The sequence below is a fragment of the Scophthalmus maximus genome, chromosome 6, assembly GCF_022379125.1.
Source record: "Scophthalmus maximus strain ysfricsl-2021 chromosome 6, ASM2237912v1, whole genome shotgun sequence".
Lineage (NCBI taxonomy): Eukaryota > Metazoa > Chordata > Actinopteri > Pleuronectiformes > Scophthalmidae > Scophthalmus > Scophthalmus maximus.
The window spans coordinates 14985677-15008393 of record NC_061520.1 but is presented as its reverse complement, the minus strand read 5'-3'; the positions used below and the strand labels follow the sequence as shown (position 1 = coordinate 15008393).

The window sequence follows — 22717 nt, the reverse complement described above, 5'->3', positions numbered from 1 at the left end:
GAATGTTACAGGAAAAAGAAAAAAAACTGAAAACTCCCATCATGAAATAGCACAATTTTGACTCCTAAGCTGCTTCACTTCTTACTTTACCCTTTTCATTTGACCATGTTTGCATTTCTCTCCCCCCTCAGGTCCACATAGCACCGTGTCACGCTGCCCTCCCAATGAATACCAGTGTGGAGGAACAGAGCTCTGCATCCACATGGGCAAACTGTGCAACGGGGTCCCAGACTGTACTGACGGCTGGGACGAGGGACCACACTGCAGAGGTATCACCGTCACACACACACACACACACACACACGTATGCTGTTGTTAGGCTGTGTGATTGGATTCATTCTGTATCTGTTTGTCACTTGTTTAATGTACAGTTCTCACTCCTGAAGTCACAGCGACAGATGTGCTGATGTTGAATTGCGCTGTGTTCTTTGCCATACGGAGACACAAGGAACTGTATGTTTGACATTCTGTACCTACACAATACATTTGAAGGCAGTCATGAATCTATTCTGTGATGTATAATAAGGAAGTTGTCATTATGAAACCAGAAACCAGGAACTTATTATGATATGCCAAAAAATGTGCTGATTGAGTCGCCCGAATTCGAATTCAATTTTTTTAAAGTTTTAACTTCATTGTGCAACAGACCATGAGATCAACTCTGGGTAGATGTGTAATCATTCCAGCAGAGGGGGAAGGTCTTAAGGGAACTTCAATTGCACTGACTACCTCCTGTTAGTAGGTTCAAGGTTTCTTTATTAGCACCTGGGCGTAAATGTGTTGTGCAGCCCGGTCTTGAGACTTAAAAAAAGTCTTAAAATGTTTTAAATTCAATTTTACAAAAAGTATTAAATCGCTTGCATGGGTCTTTGTCATCACCCATGGTCACTTTGAAAACGTCTCTACTGTCTGGCAGCCTGAAGAATAATAATTAGCCAGTTAGTTTATGAACGTGGGGAATTGCAAGTTCAACGATGAGTGGCTTGAGAAGTATATTTTCACTCTTGGTGAGTATTGCAGGTTTAGTCTGAAACGTCATTTCAAGTGGTATTAAAATGGTCTAATATTATTTTGAGCTGTAGACACCACGGCAGACTGGAGATTCAGCATTTCAGAGTTAAAAGCAAGACAAAATAATGTCACAGATACAGAAGACATCAAAAAAGCCACTCAAAGCCTAAACTGCCATGCATGGGCAAAGTGCTTAGAGGCAACAGAGCGAGGGCAGAAGCCAAGCAGCTGGAATTCCCTGTGCGAGGAACGAAACAGTCCTGAAGGAGAGAGGCCGCCTGGCACACTCACCTGTGAGCTCAATTGCCCACTAAGCAATTTAGTTTAGAGGATTTTAGCTTTACTGAGACAGGTTAATAAGCCATGACACAAGGGGAAAAGACAAGACGGATTCAATAAAAGCCTGGGATCATCGTGGTTTCGTCAATGTGAGAACGGGCTGTGGTCGTGGTCTGTCCTGAGATACTTGTATCACATCCTTCTACACAGTCTGGTGTATCGTTTCTTTTACCTCGTCAGAAGGTTAGCAGAGGATCACAAATGATGAGGAGAACAATCTAATATCGCCCATCAAGCGGATTTGTGTCTCACATTAGTCCAAAGCCTGACACATGTCACGTAAAGGTCAGATCAGCCACTAGTCATCATTTCCACTGCATCATTAATATATACCCTGAAGTGTACGTTACACCGGAAGGACCTTGATTTGTATCAATGGTCGATTTTCATTTTGTTTGATTTGCCCTTTTCTCTTCTCATCTCCAACCTGTACAGAAGCCAGCAGCTAAGATACGGAGCCAAAACATGAGATTTAATGATCATTTATTCCAAGGGTTTGGAATTTTCTTTCCATGGTTCACAGTTTAAAAACAAACCTGACCATTTCTTGCTCTCTTGGGGGTCAACGTGAGCGGCTGTTTCCCCCCCATTTCTCCACCACACTTTCGGTTAAAACGATGAGCTCGGATGAAATATTTATTGAAGATACACGGAGAGAGGAACTGGAAAGCACATCAAATTTTCATGCACTTTCAGGCTGACTGGACTTTTGAGGTTAGAATGGACTTGCATTTGTGTGTGTGTGTGTAAGAGTGTGTATGTGTGTATTCACCTCATGGTGAGGACAAAAATGTACCCACATGTAGGGACGCAGCAGCTTCCTGGGCACAGTTGGGATTCATGTGTGTGCGTCCGAAACGTGCTTATCTCCCCCTCACATCTTTAGTTTTCCACAGGGTTTCAAGTGTCCCAGTCAGAGTTCATCCAATTCCTACGAGTGATCTGCATCCTGGACCAAAGCAGAACAATTTGGTGTCACACGCACACACACACACACACACACACACGCACACACACGCACACACACACACACTATTGTTAGACTGTGTGTGATTGGATTCATTCTTTTCTCTTTGCAAGCAACTGTATGTTTGACATTCTGTACCTACACAGTACATTTGAAGGCAGTCATGAATCCATTCTGTGATGTATAATAAGGAAGTTGTCATTTTGAAACCAGAAACCTGGAACTTATCATGATATGCCAAAAAATGTGCAAAGCAGAGCAATTTGTGTACTTTAATTTGCTCCAGGATAAATATCGTGTGGCATGCGTCACGTTCGGTTGTTGACATTGTTGCCCATGTTGTCTTCTAAACACATCTCTGTTGTCTGGTGCTCGGGCTTGTTTTGGAAAATTCCGGGCACGTCTGTAATTTGAACTGTGGTTGTCCCAGCAAGCCTGTGGAGTGCAGTAGGAAAAACTTGTGTACTCGCTGCCTGTCGGTAATACTCATTGTATTGTATTGGCAGCTTTGGGATTTTTAAGTGCTACCTGTTTTTGGAACTGTTTCAAATTCAACTTCATCATTGACATTTATTTCGTCAGTGAGAAGTGAAAGTGCGGCGCTGTGAGGAGCAGATTCTTGACCCTTTGCTGTTCCCCTCTCCCCGGAGATGGTGTGCCAGTGTGAATCGTCGGCCGGCGTTTCTGGGCAAAGTGAATCATTTGTGACTGACAGATCTCAGCCGGGTTTGACGTGGCTGTGTATGCCTGACCATGACTCACTGTGTCTTGATTTATGTCTCGCAGGATGTGCAAAGTGCTGCTGAAAACTCTGCTGAGTTTCCATCGTGCGCTCAGTCAGCTGACCGGGAGGCGCTGACGGTGTCGTTTTCACGCCCTTTTATATTTGATTTAGTTTATGTCGCATTGGAGATGGTCGGGGTTTAGCAGGAGGGCATTGATTGTGAAATAGGTTCAGAGTTTAGGGGTTTGCCTTCCATTCAGAAGTTTTGTATCTAATATGTATTTTACTTGAAGGAATCGCCCTCACCACTGTTCGATTCTGGTTGTACGTTATTTTTTTGTCTTCAGGGCCAGTGTGAGGCAGTGCATCTACCAGCCTGTCAGTTTCTGATGAAACGCTGACATGTAGTCACGATACATTCAAGTACACTTACTGCAGGTCACGTTTTATGTCAGTTCTAAATGCTGAGTTGATGAGTAACTGAGCTGACTCTGAATATTTCAACATGTGCCCCATTGTCAGGCGGAGGCTGCAGGGAGCAGTGTTCAACTGTACATCCACATCAACTATTTATGACCTGTAAATGCAGCAGTAAATGTTCCCCAGAAAGTAAACAATGGCCACTTCCGCTGCACCTGCTCCTGATATCTACAGGCACGCCGCAAGCTCTGTGTCTGCCAGATAGCACCAGGCAGGATGAATGAAACTTAAGAGATCACAGCATAATTTGTGGGTTTATAAATGGATTATTACATACTTCTGCACAAATCCACCATCCGCGGAGGAACCGCTGTCGTCCGTGTTTGCAGCCCAATACAAAGTGGGCAACAGGAAAGAAACATCAATAAACACTCCTCCCTTGTTCCTGCGTTCATCACATCCTCATCCTCCCCCCCTCTCTCTGTGTGTCTATCGTCAGAGTACATCTCCAACTGCTCGCTCATGGGTTGTCAGGAAAGCTGTGCAGTGACTCCAGGAGGGCCGGTTTGTTACTGTAAGAGCGGTTATGAGATCAGCCCTGATGGAAAGACGTGTAAAGGTGAGTTCCTCTAAGCACCCCAGTGATATCTGCGGTTTAGTTTATACTGGATTCAACGAGTGTCAATAGAAAAACACCAGATGATTCATCTATATATTGATATAGAATATTTTTGTATAGAATCATATAGAATATATTATATCAAAGAGTTTGCAATGACCGTATGAGGAAACCACTTGATGTGTAATAAATGTTGTTGCAGCATCAACATTTAAAAACGTAAGCTTACATGCCTACCTGTCCAGTGACTGTTTGAGCAGCCCGAGCTGCGCCAGTGTTTACTCAGGTTTTCGAGAAACTGAACCACATGCAGAGCACTCAGTGGGTAGTTCAAGGGGCGTGGGAGTGTGGGGCATATTTCACAAAAGCCTGTTGAGAAACATTGAAATCTCAGTAGTAGCCATTTGAGTTGGAGAGGACTGACTGGCACCGATGAGCAATGCTCGCAAACCTCACAATATAATGGTGGTTTTGTGTAACAAATCAATAAATGATTACACAATTTATTCTTATCTTCTGTTTGTGCTTTCTGAACTGAAATTTGATGGGGTTTTTTTCATTTGAACGGAGTATTAAGACCCTCTGTGGTTTTTGTGGTGCAGATTTTGATGAGTGCACTGTGTACGGGACCTGCAGTCAGTCCTGTACTAACACCGAAGGCTCCTACACCTGCTCCTGTGTGGAGGGCTACTTGTCCCAGCCGGACAACCGCTCTTGCAAGGCCAAGAATGGTGAGTACCAACAGACACGAGCAGGACTGAATCACTGCCCGAGACCGTAGAGGTGTTCTGTTCCTGTTTCTCCTGTTTACTGTTAGTTCTGTCTATCGTATCGTATTTCCAGTACCAGTAGACCGTCTGCCTGTCCTGTTGATCGCCAACTCCCAGAACATCCAAGCCACCTCCCTGAGTGGCACCACAGTCCACAGCCTGCTGTCCACGAGCACCAAGCAAACCACAGCCATGGATTTCCTCTACGCCGAGGAGACGGTCTGCTGGATCCACGTTGGGGACTCCCCCTCATCCACACACCTCAAATGTGCCAAGATCCCGAATCTGAAGGGCTTCACAGAGGAGAGGGCCATCAACATCTCCCTCAGCCTGCACCGTGAGTACACCACAACTTCCTGAATCACACTGTGATGGTTCAGCTGGCATTCAATGAACAGCAGCACAAGAGTCTGCACACTACGATCAGTACAGGCTAGAGTACCCAGCCCAGTTCTCCACACAAAACACATAATACCACACACCCAGCTGCCTCACAGTGACGTCGCAAGGCAACGTATTGTTTGTGAGGACATACATAATTTTATATATCGCATGAATTTCCACTGTAAGTGCTGCAATAATGGCACAAGGGCGAGAGGCACTATACGTCACTTGTGGCTACGCAGCAATCTGTCCAACATTCACATAATTATTTCAGGCTGAATCCTCCAGTATTGGTTCTAGGGTTGATTTATGTACACGTCTCAGACCAGCACCACACTCCAGAGAAGGGATATTGAATTTGGATTTGTACACAACTCACATTAGATAGTGGTCGACAAGCCGTCGCACATTTTTTCACTCTGGAAAGCATATTCCATGCTTCCATTATTCATGCTGTTATAGAAGTGATGCATACAGCTGGATCATAAAGATCGCGCAGCAGGTGGACCTTGAAACTGTTGAATAAGCTACACATTCTTTTTTTACACAAAAAAATTAACACACCTAAAATATGTTTACTATAAATGTGCCTTTACATTACATGGTAAATTACGATGTTGAAAAGGCGTTTATTTTAAGCCCTGCTTCTATCTGATATAGAAATCACATGACAATTATCGGAAGTCTTCAACATATGTGATTCCAGACAATGTATTGGGGGCATCGGTATGAGGTCAGGGCGGAAGCCTCGGTTACTACAGGTTAAACAATATGAAAATAATCAGCATACAATGTACGACTACATCAACTGCACAAGCCGGACTCCATCCATATGCATCACATACACTTACTGCTGTGTATGTGATGCAAAATCTCAGTCCTGGCCATGGAACAGTGGACCAGCTCTTTACCCTTGCAGGAGTCATGGGAGTATGACCCTCTACATGTGATTCGTTGACTTGGAGAAGGCTTATGGCAGTATCCCCTAGGGGGACCCTTTGAGGGCTATTGAGAGAACACAGGGAACCGTTGATGATGCTACGAGCCATCCTTGTATAACCAAAGTTAGAGCTCTGTCCATATTCTCCGTACAAAGGTGAGGAGTGTCTGGTTTGGCAACCTCAGAATCGCTTTCCTCTCAGTCCTCACTGAGGCGATTGGCAGCCCAATGTAAAGGAGCTGTGATGAGAATCAGCACTTTCTTTTCTGACGCCATCGGTTCTCTGCTGGTGAAAGGTGGACCACTTCCTCTGGGTTGAGTTGCTGCCCCAGTTGAAGGAGTTTAAGTATCTTGGGATCTTGTTCACAAGTGAGGGGGAAGATGGAGCAGGAGATGGACAGACATATTGGTTCGGCATCAGCAATTAATCCAGGTGTTGTGCTGGACTGTGGTGAGCTGAGAACAGAAGGGATAGCTTTCAATTTACCAGTCAATATATGTTCTGACCCTCACCTATTTTTGATGTGCTCTGGGTAGGGACCGAGAGAAAGAGACTGTGAAATACAAGCAACAGAAATGAGCCTTTTCTGTGGGGAGCTGGGCTCAGCCTTAGAGATTGGTTGAAGAGTTCATGTCATCCAGAGGGAGTTCAGAGAAGACCTGCTGCTCGCATTGAAAGCAGCCAGTTGAGGGGGTTCAGGCATCTGATTAGGATGCCTCCAGGGCAACTTCCTTTGGAGGTTCTCTGGGCTCGTCCTACTGGGAGGAGACCCCAGCGGAAGACCCAGACGTTGCTGGAGGTGATCCTATCTGGCCTGAGAACGCCTCTGGATCTCCTGGAGGGGAGGTGCAAAGTGTTGCTGGGGAGAGGGACGTCTGGAATACACTGCGTATCCTGCTGCCCTGTGACCCAACCTCAGATAAACGGAAGAAGATGAGCCAGATGCATGGATGGATGGACGGACAGACAGATAGATGGTTGGAAACAAAATTATAGAAACAACTAAAGGAATAACTTAAATGATTATGCTGCAAACCTTATTTTTTTTTTACATCCGAGAAACAGAGTTAACAAGAGTTTGTGAGTCAAGTTCAACCAAGGGTTGAATATAGATTTGAGAACATTGTACCACTTGCTCCCCTTTCAAGGTTGTTGGCCTCAAACTCTAGTTTGGAGCAAACTGGTCTCCTATTTAGCCCAGCTCATAGCTAGTAACTAGCGTGAGCGCTCCTGACCGCTCTGCTGCTGAAGGAGGTCAGTGAGAGGTTTTGGCAGCGTTCATGAACAGGAACTTTCCTCTGCAGCTGCAAACACAATGCATGGGCTTATGACGCTATTATGCTATAACCCGAACTCATCAAGTCAATCACTTTCACACAGACTTTAACTTTAACTCACTACATGCAGCATGTACATTACTTTGCCTGGCTGCAATAAAAGTCAGGTATACTATTATCACTCACATTTGATAGAGATCTACTTCCAGCAACAGCCAATGACCTGCGTCTCACCCACATAGGTGTTTTTTTTCTTCTTCTATTTTTCTCATCTATTTTCCCATCTATTTAAAAAAAAAATTGATTTTCCTCTGTATGCTCAGTGGGTTGTGTTAAAAAGGTTGAGTTTTAAAGTCAAAAGTTAACAGGTGGACAAAGATATGCCCAGAAATGAAGCCAAAAACTGAGCGTCAATACCTGTGGAATACGTGTCCTTAGTTCCCTCCTTAGCCTGTGAGTCACATGTGCCATGGTGACAGAGTAAAAGCAGCTGTGTTTTTCCATGGCTTGAATTTTCTTTCAGAAATCAATGTAGATTCTTTACCCCCCCCCCCCCCCCCCCAAATTTAACTGAGTACAGGAGACGGTGGAGAAGAAGTGTGATTGAATGCAGATGTGTATACAGTAAATGCGTGAGACTGATATTAGACGACCTGCAGGTTTAAAGCTGCCACACCCTCACCCACACCCTGCATATTCCCAGCCAAGTCACGGCCTGATGTTTGGCCAGCTTGTTATTCAGTGAGTCAGAAGGAAAGTAGCAACAGAAACAACAACCTCATCCTCACAAAAACAACAGGGATGCTTCCTCGTACTATCTTTTGGGGAACTAATTGACAGATGGTTTGTTCTCATTGCATTATCATACTTATCTGTGAACGTTAATTAAACGACTTTGCTTTGAATCAAAACAACATTACACTCACGCAGTCATTATTTTCACATTATCTGCCCTGTCCTTCCCGGGCCCTCACCACATCACTCAACTCCACTTCTTAACTCTTAACTAACAAGACTACTTGTAATGCAGAAACGGTGTCATTGTGTGGAACAATACAGCGCCTTTACTCGTCCTTTTTCTGTGTCTCTGTTTTTGTCACTTGGAGACATTCTGACCAATCATATTCACTTAATGTGCAGCAGCCTCGCTCCATTCACATCCCGTCGCTCCGAATACATTAACATGACAGAAATGACTTTCTCAGTGCAGACCCTCAGAGAAAATGAAAAGGCCAAATGATGACGGTCAGCCAGCTCTGTCTTCCACATGCACGCACAATCTTGTGTAGCTGTCATTTTGGAAATATGTTCATTTCAAACCAGATGATATCAGACAAGCTCAGAACAATGAATATTATGAATGAGGCATTCTGGCATCCCTCACAGTAATGAGAGGAAGAAGCCCGATGCACCTCTCGGTCTATTTTAAGCCTTGGAAACACATAATCTGTTATTATTGAATTATACAGTACATCTGCTAATCAGTCAGGAACATTACATTATGACATTACCGACATATAAGATATATTTTAAGGTTTCCACCTTGCTATGTAAAGTGCCTTGAGATACTGCATGTTGTGACATACAAATAAATCACCCATCTCAAAATTCCCCAAAATTTTACAAAAACGTGTATTGCCTTTTAATCGCTCACTTTCCCTTTAAGGAGTGGTAGAGGTTGCAGCAAATTTCCTGCAGCTTCAACTGGGTTCTCCACACCTGCCCCTCCACACACACACACACACACACACACTGCAGTGCGCTTGTGCACACACATACCGATAGATACATGATTGTGCACACATACACACGCACACACACACACAAACACACACACACACTGACTGATGATGTAGGATTAGAGCTTTATTGCTGACATAAAGGAAGCAACACTTCCTGAATGCAAGTGACAATATTTTCACTTCTGTATGCATATGATTGAGATGAGGAAGAGGACTTAGAGATGCCATACGAAAGCATTTCAGTTATTAATGAGACAAATCAAATTGACAGAGAATAATACTATGTCATGGTCGTGTCTGTTTTACAGAAAAAAGCAACCATATTTTATTCAAACAGGGGCTGGATCTGCATTTAAGTATTTATTCATATTCTTTAGATGATTTAGACAGGCGGTGTCAGGAATATCTGCAATCTTTGACCACTCAGCCAAACCCAAACAGCGTGCTTTTAGCGTCAGCACAAAAAAACCCCAAGACAATACAAAGTGCAGCTTTTTCTCATCTGTTCCAGTCCATAATCTGGAGCGACTGCCCAGATGCAGACAGCAGAGTTGATCTTTCGGACAGGCTGCTGGCGTGTGAGTGTGTGCAGCTTTATGGTTACAGTCAACATGGAGGGAGCCAGCAGCAGCCAATGGCAAGGGGTGAACATACAGGAAATGATGCGTGTGTGGTTGGGCTGACTCATGACCTCAGCATGCCACAGATGAGTTGACCAGATGTGTCTCCGCCCCTCCCTTCCCCCTCGCACTCTCACTCTCCCTCTCCCTCTCCCACTTGCTCCCAGTTTCTACTTTCAGACTTCATGAAACACACTCACTCACTCTCATTCTGTGTGACGCCGCCTGTCTCTCTGCATTGCTGATTGCACCAGTCACTCAAACGTGATGTGAAACACACAAAACGGGTGATGCACCAGGTAACCACCGTGTGGTGATGATTCATTTAATCTACTCTCCACAAATTTTTCTTTTATTTCAAAATCGGATTACTTTCCTTGACACGTAAGCCTATTCTAAATGTGCTGTGAGATAATGATGGGTAATTCATTACTGATGTCTGATGTGTCAGACATCATTAATTATTGGCTGAGGTGAGGAAATGCCTCTTTTAAATGCTTGTAGCCCAGATGAACAAAATCCAATCTTTATTTTGTTATTTTGGATGTTTGGTGCTGAGAGCGCTCCGTGGGGGGAGAATACTGAACTTAACATTCAGTTTAAAAAAAAAGAGTAGACACTGCTGCCCCCCATGCAAAGGAGGGCTGATCCCAGACTGCTTGTACCGTAAGAGCCAAAGTACCTGCACACTGAGCTACAGTATGCTGCTTAACACTGACACTGGCATGAAATCTCCTTAAGAGGTCATGTGCTGTTAAAAGGCAAGCCAGTCAGCGCTTTTTCAAATCTTCTCTCCATTCAACACGCAGTGTAGTTCAGCTTTAAACCTCCCTCCTCCTCCTCTTCCTCTTCACCCCTCACACACATTAACCCTGAACTATTAAAGACATTTTTGTCTTATTCTAAGGCTTGAGTCCCTCAAATTATCCACTTTATATCCCTTGGTCCCGTGGCTGTGGTGGCCCTTAACAAACCCACATGGAGAGCTTAGAAGGGTTTTGTTTGTTTGTTTGTTCGTTTCATTGGCCCGTGTGTTTTTTCTGGTGTGATACGTTCTCCAGATGGGAGTGTTGTCGGAGCGCCTTCGAGAGCAGGAGGTTGGCAAAGGGAAGTGGGGGTTGGGTTGGTGCGGGAGCACTCGGTGTTAAAGCTTCAATCACAGTTGTGATGTGACAGTTCGGTGGTACCAAAGCCATAACCGCTCCATTAAAAGTAATTATACTGATTTTATAACAGCCCCTGTGTAAAGCAGCGCAGAATTAGCAATTGGTGCCTGTGAGGATGTATGCCCGTCACTTCTGCTCCTACATGTAGTTATCGGAGTAAAACTCTGCCTTGAACTGCTCCATTTGGCAATACATCATCCAGCCACTTGGCTGTTGTCGGACCAACAGGGAGCAGAACAAGAACGTAGAGCAAGTTGTTTAGAGAGTCGAGGGGGAAAAAATGAGGAAGGCAGCCGGGTCTGTTTTTTTTCAATTATGGCGTGTTTTTTTTACAGAATAGTTTCAGACAGTCAGAGCTGCAATTAATGAATCCAGACTGTTTTCCCACCTCTGGAGAGCAGACAAAGGGGGAGGGATATGGGGATGATGCATCGAGGGAGGAGAGAGGGAAGGAGAATTGGAGGAGATAGAAAAGTCTCTGGCTTTTGCTGGTGCAATTTCTGTTTAGCAGAAGTGGAGTAAAATGGAGAGCAGGAGGTGACGGCCATTTTTTTCCCCAGTACTTCCAGCACACTGCCCCGAATATTGCCCAATCTCCTCTTCTCTCCCCATTTTGTTTATCCATTGCTTAATCAGTGAATCAGTGTGTTGTTGGCCAGCTGGAAGCGTTTGGACAGAGAACCCTGTGTTAAAAATTAAGAGCACCTTTGGGAATATGGCCCCTGATTCCCATAAACCTCAGAAATGCTGCTGCACAATGGCCAAGTTTCCCTAGTGGAAATCAGATCTCTCTTTCTCTCCCTCTTTCGTCTTTTCATGTCTTGGTTCTTCTTTTTTTTCCCTCACTTTTTTCCCTCCTCTCCTCTACGCCGCTCTGCATTTTTTCCACTTTCGAATTTTACGTAAACCCAAACTATTTGAAAGCGTGCCGTTCCTCTCCCTTCGCTATTCATGCTCTTTAGAAAAAATGTGTCAGTTATTCTAAACACAGAGAGGCTCCTCTGGAATTAGAGTCAGATGTATTGGTCCGCAGCTGGTACGCTTTCGCAATGTGGACTTTTATTGCGGTCTTATACAGAGGAATCTGCTCCGTCATTTTCCACCACCCCATTGTTTTCTTTCGGGGAGAAATTGATCCCTCACTTCCCTCCAATCGACACAGTGACCTGATCCCACTGGTAAACATACCACCACATTAGACGTCCACCCTCTACCACTGAGCACAGCACGATCAAGGACCCCTGCCGCACCACTTCAGTCCCGTCTGAGGTGTATGAGGACAGTTCTGTGCAGAGCAGAGCTCATGGCAGCTGCGAAAATAAAAAAGTCTTGTGGTTTGTGAAGTCCTCATCCCTGCCCGGACACTCACCTACTCTCCAGCTCATATGCAGACGTTTAGTTTTTCTTCGTCGATGCTCAGACCAATATTCAAAGCTACTACAGGTCATATTTTCATGTGGACGGCAAACTCTGGAAAATGTCCGGAAAATTGGGTCTGGGCATTTTCCGCAGTTTGCAGTTCATATCTAACAAAAAAAATATTGTCATTTTTGGTTGCAGCAGGTAGCTATCTTTTATTTTTAAGGTTGGTATGTGTTTGATCTATTTTTGACTTAATTTCTCCATGTACACTCAAACACAACTTTACATATAAGTATTCCTTAATCTGGTAGCATAATTCATGTCATCATAATATTGGATTATTGTTATTGCTGATGCTCTGTGTTAGCATAATTTAGCTGGTCAAGATGGAGCTAACCGACTATTTTAGATCATGTTGGATTGATATTCTGTATAGCTGTGCATCATCTCTTTTATATGCTCATCATAGATTTTTTTTTTAAATATCACCATGCAAAATGATATGTAACAATTGCTGTCCAAAATATAGAGTGGTAAAAATAAAATAATTGCCTCTAAAATATAGTAAAGTAAAATAGTATTAAGTACAGTGCTGAAGTAAATGTACTACAGGAAATCCACCTATCTGGACCTATAATACCCCCCCCCCCATCTCCTTTCCTTCAGCTTTCACAATAGCTTTCTTTCTCTGATCCTTGGCTGAGACTCGCGCGGCTGAGCTGGTATTTGAGGAAAGGAAGGAAGAGGTGGGAAAATGAGAACCAGAGGGAGCGCTATATTAATGTCTCATGTTATTCTTTTTCACTCTTTTTTTTCTCCCTCTCCCTCCCCACCATGTGGTATTGCAACAGATTCAGTTTGGAAAGATCAGTGCTATTCCAGTGTTTTCCTTCTCCTGCCTTGTGGATGTTGAACTTCTGCAGGCTGTACATGTTTCACAGTGCCTGTGTGGGGCCATGTGCAGGTGTTTGATTTTCATCGCAGGGTGGGGCACTGGTTTTCGTCCTGACCTGAGCCTCGGGGAAATAAACCCAGCGGGTAACACCCCCCCCCCCCCCCCCCCCCCCCCCCACGGCAACATCACAGTGCTCGAGGCAACAAACAGCCCGTCTCATGTTCTGTCCGTCCGAGTGACTTTGAATGACAGACGCATTACCTATACACTCACTAATTTGAGTTGGCTGTCATCTCGCTTGTCAGGCAAGAAAACTGTCCGAACCCAAGTCCAAACCTGAAAGTCTGGAGTGTGTGTGCGAATGTGTATGTGAGTGTGGTAGAGGGAGAGAGAGCTGTTGACGTAGCTGCTTTACAGTGCTGCTGACTAATTTACTTCATCACATGACTATGAGTCAAAGCCCTCAACCATCAGAGACAAGTATGTACAACAACATCACACGCTCGAGTTCTGTTCCAGTCAAAATGAATCAGTCCGAGTACTGAAAACACTGCTTTTGCCTCCTGTGTCCCGTCTCTCCCCCTCCTCCCCCTCCACCCCCGACCGCCTCCCTCCTCTGTCCAGATGTGGAGCAGATGGCCATCGACTGGCTCACCGGAAACTTCTATTTTGTGGATGACGTGGACGACAGGATCTTCGTGTGCGACAAGGATGGGCAGACATGTGTCACCCTCCTGGACCAGGAGCTGTACAACCCTAAAGGCATCGCCCTGGACCCCACTATGGGGTCAGTATGAAAGGCTTGGTTTCTGTCTTGTACATAAACACACACATACACACAGAGACAGGTTTCCCATATGTATATGTTTGTATGCTCGGTTTCTAATTGCACTCGTGCAAAGATCAAAGTCTTTTATGCAAACTAATGGTCCGCGAGCTGGAGTCAGACGCCTGTCATCTGTGGAGGTTTCGACGTCGGAGTAATTGAGCACAGATGTTCTGTTTGCATTGTGGTACACTGACAGTGTAGGTTTTGAGTGTAAATGTGTATTTTTTTTCCCTCGACTCTTTTGTTCATAACAAGACTTTCCAACTGGATTCCCGAAAGTGTGTGTATATCTACAGTATCGTGCAGTGTGTGTGTGTGTGTGTGTGTGTGTGTGTGTGTGTGTGTGTGTGTGTGTGTGTGTGTGTGTGTGTGTGTGTGTGTGTGTGTGTGTGTGTGTGTGTGTGTGTGTGTGTGTGTGTGTGTGTGTGTGTGTGTGTGTGTGTGTGTGTGTGTGTGTGTGTGTAAAAAAAAAACACTGACAGCATGAATGTGAGAATTTGTACGTGTGGACACATTTGCTTCAAGCTACATGCATCGTTTTCATCCCAGGCAATTTTCTCTGCTGTAATTGGTTCTTCCAGTAACAAGGTCGGATGGATCCAATGTGGCTGGGTTTTTTCTGTTATTGTTGTTGCAGTAGTGTGCAGTTTCATTTGAGGGGGAGAAAAACAGCAATGATAACAATATGACAAGAAAAATCTTTTTTTGTTGTTCTGTTAAATTAGTGACCACAAACCTTTCCAGACATCCCACACTGACTCTTCTGTATTCACCATTGAGGACAAAGAACTGTATTGTTATATTTCTGTTTGGCTTCATCTACTGGTTCCTGGAATAATTGTTATACTTTTGTTTTTAGTTTTTTAAGGCCAATTAAAAAGAAAGTTGTTGCATGCTAACAGGTATTTGCAGGTTTACACAGGAAACCTGTTCCTTCAGAAAATTGCTCGCTTACAAAACTACAAATATTCAGAAAGAAATTTTAGGTCTTGAAAATGCAGTTGTGAAGTTACTGAATCCCCGTTACCTTGTTTGTCGAGCCAACAGCCCAAACCTCAAAATATTAGAGCTCGACCGATATGGATTTTTTGGCGGGCTGATGCCGATACCAATAATGTCGAGCAAAAATCATTTATTTTCACTTAAAATTTAAACATATATGCACATCTGCATTGTCACACATTTTCTGCATTGTTTTTTCTGTTAAATAAACATTTTCATATCTGCAAACATAGACGCAGATAACAATAGGTCAGCCGATAATTAATCTGCCAGCGGATAGATATTCGGATAGATATTCGTCAAATAATTAGCCTTGGAAAAAATGACATGTATAATTTGTAATACTCGCTTTCTGGCCCCTGTGATGTTTCTTACCTTTCTCCTTTTTGCCCACTGAAAATCTAAATTATGATCGTCTCCTTCTGACCGGGTGCTCATTCAATTGTTACAAAGCCAGATGGGCTGAAAATGATTGAACTACCCATCCATCCGTTCTCACGCAGGTCTCATCCCTTGTTTCTGCAGGAAGGTGTTCTTCACAGACTATGGTCAGATCCCTAAGGTGGAGCGCTGTGACATGGATGGTCAGAACCGCACCAAGCTTGTGGACAGTAAGATTGTGTTCCCCCATGGCATCACGCTGGACCTTGTCAGCAGGCTCGTGTACTGGGCCGACGCCTATCTGGACTACATTGAGGTGGTGGACTATGAAGGCAAGAACCGACACACCATCATCCAAGGCCTGCTGGTGAGAACAGCTGCACTGGACACACACTGCACAATCAATTTACCCTCCATCAGCGGAGAGATAATCTCTCCTAAATTTACGGTCCCTCTGTCTGCTATTCATAAAGCTCTCAAACATCCAGTGCGCTTTAGAGTTCCCTATATATCTATAATACACCTTATGTTTCTCTGGTGTACTGCTGTAATGGGTTCTTGGGCCAGTGAGTCATGAGCAGAGCGAAGATGCTGGACACTTAGTTTTTCATTAAAGCTGCTGATTAATAGTGTCTAATAACGAGGCTGGTAATGTTGCGGTGCTGCTGAAGCACAGAGGCTCTTAAACCTATTACCATGGCTTTTACTGTGATCTGTGGAGAAGTAATGGCCTCTATTTACTGTCTGAGCCTAAGGACACAGACACACACACACACAAACCATCTCTTACGTCGATCGGTGTATTTGTGCACCTGTAATAGGGCTTTAGTACACCCCTCAGGCAAAGGTTATAGTGCAGTGTGGTTATGGATGATGCTGTGCCTGGGCTGGTTTATCCGTAGCATATATCTCTGGTTGTGACTGGTCACTTTGAGCTGCATTGCATTTTTGGTGTAAACATTGGGTCAAATCAAGATGTAGGGGTTGCTGATTGAAGAATGTTGATCTAAGCCTGCTCAGGACCCCTTAAAGAGGCAACAGGCAATTTCAGTGCTCCTCGTGGTTCCAGGTGGTATTACTGTTTTGTCACAAAGACGCTGCATTGGCAAGATGCCAGTGAGGACGAAGGACCTCAGAGCCCCCGAGGGAGTTGTCAAACCACTTTGGAGACAGAGTAGACTGAAGCTCATCCTTCATATCCGGTGGTAAAGTTGCAAACCGCAACCAAGTGAGCACCCGACAGGACACTTTATGGTGGCGCACCGCTGATTTCATTTCCGGTTTCCGTATTCTGGACATTTTGTCCAGAATACGGGACGTAGCAAACATGGCGACTTCCACGGAGGTCGGGTGCACCCCATTTCCATCGCTGGGGATAGATACCAGGAGAACGCTATTCTCTTCCTTGTTTTGGTTGCGCAATGGGTGACGCATTTCCTTTGTGCCGTAAATCAAGTCGTCATTTTTCTACGAAAGCCGCGACACAATAACATGGTGAAAGCAAAGGCTTATAGGGGACCAATGTAAGAGCGGTGTCAGTTTTCTATCACCATTACACTGTGCAATCAGTTTTAACATCATAACAAGTTTCAGCCAAAAAGTTGTCTATTTTCAATGAAAGATTTATCATATTTTCACATATTCCTTTCTAATGTTTGCTGTGGGTTTCTTGGAAATTGAGGTGTGTGAAATCAACAGGATTTCCCTCAAGGCTAGTGTTGCTCTAGTTTGTCTTTGGCTTGGTCTGTGAGTAAAGGTGACAGTGCAATTTCCTAACAGTCTGATACTAATAGGTTTCCATTGACTGTGTCGCCTCAACAGAGCTTTGCCCCCCAGCCTTTGTTAATAACTGTGTACGTTATTGGCTGTATTTGTCTCTATGGCCCACTGAGCCTCTTACAGCCTGCTGTGATAGAACACAGTCCCATCTCAGGTTTTATGCTGCTGCTCTCTGACACCGCCTCACGGGACAATGAGTCAGTGGCCTGTTCAGATCTGAAAGTCCTTGCCCTGCTCTCCTGCCTGATTTTTTTTTTTTCTCTCAGAGAGAAGCTGGTTTGTCCATGTCGACGTTCTTTTGTCTTCTGAGAGCTTTGGAAGCTCTGGACACTTTACAATACCACTTTATACCACTGTCACGCAGAACACCAGTTTCTGAGAGAGTGGCTTTTTAAAATTGTATATCGGGACACCTCAGGAAGGGTTACAGCCAACTGTTTAAACACTGTTCCACATCAGTGCACATGGTTTATTAGAATGCAGGTTACTGTGGTAACAATACATCTTTGTGCAGTAGCAACTGAAGTGTCCTGATGTAGGGGGAAAAATTGATTCAGTAGAAGGTCACACTGCATTGAATTGTGGCATTGTTTGAATCTATGCTCGACCACCGTTTTCCCGTATCAGGACATTGCTGAAAATAGTTCTCGGAGGACAAATTGCTCTTCACTGGAAAAGTAACCCTGATCAGTTAACACACAAAGGCAATACTGATGCCTAGATTGTCATATAAACCTTTTACAATGTAAGAAAATAAAGCACCTGATATCTGTCTTTTAGAGACAGGGCTGTCTTACAGTCATGCCTAGCACAACGGACTTTAGAGGTGTGACTGTTAGAGCAAGTTCATTTATTTGAAACTTACTTTCCTAGCCTGAGTACGTAGGAATGTGTTATTAGTACACCTATTTTATAGCTGCGAGAAAGGCCACATCAAATCCTGTGTGAGTGGGGAACTCCAGATTGATGATATTTTTTCAATGGCCCATCATGAGCTGTCTTTTTATCCGCCCTGTTTTTCCACACCTTTTTTTAATCTTCCATTTTCCATCTTCCTCAGATCGAGCACCTGTACGGGCTGACTGTGTTCGAAAACTATCTGTATGCCACCAATTCAGACAACGCCAACATGCAGCCCAAGACCAGCGTGATCAGGGTCAATCGCTTCAACAGCACAGACTACCAAGTAGTGACCAGGGTGGATAAGGGAGGAGCGCTGCACGTCTACCACCAGAGACGCCAGCCTCCAGGTAGGCCACACACACATGGACACACACGGACACACACGGATTTTGAATATTTTATTGATACTTGCCACCATCTTGGACTCCAGTGAGGAGCCATGCATGTGAGGTGGACCAGTTTGGGAAGGCCGGAGGCTGCTCTGACATCTGTCTGCTGGGAAACGGCCACAAGACTCGAACCTGCCGCTGTCGCTCTGGATTCAGCCTGGGCAGCGATGGCAAGTCCTGCAAAAGTGAGTTTGACTCCTGATGCAATGATTATGTTGAAATAGTCTGCTAAAAGTAAAAGATAAAATGAAAATATTTAGTTAAAATGAATGGATTAACAGTTGAAATCCGATAGATCTGTGGGGTTCATAAAGTGTAAACATCAAACATTCAAAAAGTTTGGTAATCACTGCACTGTCGCATCGATTCAGCTGATGTGGTTATGCTCCCAGAGCAACTGTAAGTATAAACTTGGCAGCCACGGTGATTCAGCTCTGTTGACCTGAAGCCAAGGGCAGCCAAGGCTTGGATCAGGGATGCGGTTCTCCCCGGGGCTGTAGACTTGGAAAAGAGCTATGAACAATGTAGCTGAGCTACACCATAACTTAGTCTGGCTCTCTAGCTCCCCACTGACCTCTCCATAAAGCTGTCAGCCTGATTCAGCTTGTTCTGAGGAGTGTTTTAATATTCTATCAACCATTAATAGCCTTGTATTGATCTGCCTTCTGAGAATAGTCTGTCCTTCAAAACGACACAGTTGATTTAACTAAAGGCAATCTTTACTCCGCTCCCTCTGCCTCTCAATTGAAAATCAGTTAGTTTTCATTCAGGGCGTTTGCTGATCTCGCATGTTGTTTAGTTGTCCAAGCCAAACACAATCTAGTTTAGATCGAATTACACGTATAAATACACATCTAAGTTACGCTCTTTTGTCTCTGTCTTCTTGTTTTGCTGCAGAACCCGAACACGAGCTCTTCCTGGTCTATGGTAAAGGTCGCCCAGGGGTCATCAGGGGCATGGACATGAATGCCAAGGTGCCAGATGAGTACATGATCCCCATAGAGAATCTGATGAACCCCAGAGCTCTGGACTTTCATGCTGAGAGCGAGTTCATTTACTTTGCCGACGCCACCAGCTACATCATTGGACGGCAGAAGATTGACGGGACAGAGAGGGACACCATCCTGAAAGAAGGTAGGGTAAAGACTGGAGGCAGAGAACTGCGTGAAGCCCACCACTCAAACTCTCCACACTGTATGACGCTGAATTCACACATGTAAGGATACATTCAAATTACAACTAGAAGTTTTGGCCCAGATATTGGTTGCAAACAAGTTTTTTTTTACAGGTTTACAAGGGGAGAAAAACAACCACAGGCTTTACAATTAATCCATATTGTTTCTGTTTAATGTTTATTAATCCGAACTCTACTACTGAGATCAAGAATGTCATTGCACCGTACTCATTTCCAGAGATGTAAAAAAAGAAAAACATGTTTAAAGTCAACATGACAAAATAATAATAATGTAGTAAGGATCCAGTATGGGATCAAAGCTTATGTCTAAAAGTATAATATATATCTTGTCATGTCAGTTATGTTCATGGAAACACTGGAGTGAGTGATGTTTATACCTGTGCTGCGGAACCAGACTTCTCACCGACAGTGTGTGTTTGTGTCAGGAATCCACACAGTTGAGGGCATAGCTGTGGACTGGATGGCTGACAACTTGTACTGGACCGATGACGGGCCGAAGAAGACCATCAGTGTGGCTCGGCTGGAAAAGGCTTCACAGACGCGCAAAACTCTCATCGAGGGGAAAATGACTCACCCTCGTGCCATTGTAGTGGATCCGCTGCACGGGTAAGGGGGACAAATAGATAGAGGGAGTGATGGAGCTTGGCGTTTGTTTTGTTTTTGCAGAGGAAGAGGATGAAGATCACTGAGCAGGATCCAGAATTGTACAGATTTTGTCGAGCAAGAGGCGGCAGATTTAGACACCACTTGAAATGATGGTGATGCTGAGATGGCTGGTTAATGAAGTATGATGTGTGCATGTCTGTGTGGTCATGCAATATACGGCACAGTGAGTGATGACTCAAATGAAATAATTCCACAGCTCCGTGACTCTCTGTATCTCTGTTCACCCCCTTTGTGTCTCAGTCTCACTTATCACTTGTGTTCATTTCTTTTATCACTTGCAATGACTGTCTCTTCACAATAATTAATAATTCTTTATCTGTTATTTTGACCCTGAAACCAAACTTCCCATTCCCGACTCAATTCATCACAGACACTATTTATTTAACAGAAGAAGTATTTTGTCCATTAAATTATAGATTTCCACAAGCTTATTAGCATCCAGGCGCATCCCCATGGCACTCTCTCAAATAGCTCTTAATCTTGCTGTGTAAAGATGTGTCTTATTGATATGACCTCCTCGTTGCTCGCTCTCTCTATGAAAAACGCTCATACACATACGCGCGCACACACACACACACACACACACACACACACACACACACACACACACTCTGTGGATTGCTAGTGACAGGGTGATGTGTGTCCACACAATCCCTGAGGGAAAGACACTTGCCTGCACTAATGCCTGCCATCAATCAGGCTGAGAGAGGAGGAGGAGGAGGAGGAGAAAGTTGCAGAAAGGAAACGAAGTGAAGAAGAAGGAAGAGACGGATGGAAAAAGGAAATATGAAAAGTTAATGCCAATGTCAGTCATGTTCCAGCGGAAGGGGGATGTTTTTAGGTTTGCATAATGTTGTGAACAGCCAGTGCTCTCAGGCTGAGCTGAGATTAGGTGAAGATTTGCATGTCCTAAAGTACCTGGTGAGAAACATTGGTTTGCCTACGTGCAGATCAACTGAGAGATACTGTGGAGCCGCCTCACTGGACGCTTTGAGAAGTGTTGCATTAGGCAGCTGGATAAAATGACATTCCTACGTTAAAGCAAAAAGCTTCTTCGAGATGCCGGAACATATCCTTTCCTTTTTTGTTGTTACACACCAGAGTTCCTCTGTTCCTTCCTCAGGTGGATGTACTGGACAGACTGGGAGGAAGATCCTAAGGAGAGCAAGCGAGGCAAAATCGAGCGGGCTTGGATGGACGGCTCCAACAGAAACGTGTTCCTGACCAGCAAAACGGTGCTGTGGCCCAACGGCCTGAGTCTGGACATCCCACAGGGCATCCTCTACTGGGTGGACGCCTACTACGACCGCATTGAGATGGTCTATCTCAACAGCACTGAACGCAAGGTCAGCATCGGCCATGATCGTAAAGGACTTTAAGGCAGTCAGAGGACAGAGCGGTTCACTAGAATAAGAGCAGGACTTTATTCTGAGCAGCTGTGAATGAGCTTTAAAGCCGTAGGAGACAGTGGGTGGTCCATCACAATGCCGTCCAGGGCCCGTGGGCTCGAGCTGCTTTTTAACGACAGTTCAGTCCTTGTGGCGAGATTGATGATGTTTTTTTCATTGGCCTGTGTGTTGGATATATTGTGGTTTAATGATGTTGTTTCTAGCATTTAAAATTTATAACACAGAAACTGGAATGTGATAGTTGATAGTTGAAATCTAAATTTTACACCCAATATTCTGAATATCACTGAATTTTTTTAATTTTAGGGCCACATAGATTTATGATTTTGATGTTTTATGCTACTCTTTCTCCGATACTTGTTAGGTTCAAATGGCCTTCACAAAATAACCTATGAGATCACATTTTTGCCATCTTGTTGCTTTCCTCTCCTCGCCAGACGGTGTACGAAGGTCAGGAACTGAACCACGCCTTCGGTCTTTGCCACTATAAACACTTCTTGTTCTGGAACGAGTACCGCAGTGGCAGTATTTACAAGTTGGACACCACGACTGGCGCTGCCACTCTGTTGCGCAATGAGCGACCGCCCATCTTTGAAATCCGAATGTACGACGCCCAGCAGCAGCAAGGTAACGGGGGACGCATCACGCAGAGAACGGTCTTCTCATCCAGCCTCCTATCCACGCTAATTCAAAAGTTGTGGAAAAAAGTTCTGTGTACATTCATGTTTGCTCACCGACAGGCTCGAATGCGTGTCGTGTGTACAACGGAGGCTGCAGCAGTCTGTGTCTGGCCATACCAGGAGGCCGACAGTGTGCCTGTGCAGAGGACCAAATACTAGACCCGGCTGACAACACCAGCTGCAAAGGTAGATACATATATGATGTGTTCATGTGTGAGACTGAAGGGTCATGTATTTCTTATGTCGC

The 22717-nt window shown here is 44.4% G+C and overlaps 1 protein-coding gene across 1 annotated transcript in view; it reads left to right on the top strand.

Annotated features, from left to right (window-relative positions):
* Nucleotides 1–22717, top strand: part of LOC118308921 (low-density lipoprotein receptor-related protein 1) — an 87682-nt gene that overhangs the window by 27133 nt on the left and 37832 nt on the right. The window contains exons 3-15 of the mRNA XM_035630383.2: nt 132–269; nt 3961–4080; nt 4683–4811; nt 4924–5187; nt 13862–14024; nt 15594–15816; nt 18289–18478; nt 18562–18705; nt 19418–19654; nt 20141–20321; nt 21505–21727; nt 22228–22417; nt 22531–22656. Coding sequence (XP_035486276.1) covers nt 132–269; nt 3961–4080; nt 4683–4811; nt 4924–5187; nt 13862–14024; nt 15594–15816; nt 18289–18478; nt 18562–18705; nt 19418–19654; nt 20141–20321; nt 21505–21727; nt 22228–22417; nt 22531–22656 — 2328 coding nt within the window. The remainder of the gene's footprint in view (nt 1–131; nt 270–3960; nt 4081–4682; nt 4812–4923; nt 5188–13861; nt 14025–15593; nt 15817–18288; nt 18479–18561; nt 18706–19417; nt 19655–20140; nt 20322–21504; nt 21728–22227; nt 22418–22530; nt 22657–22717) is intronic.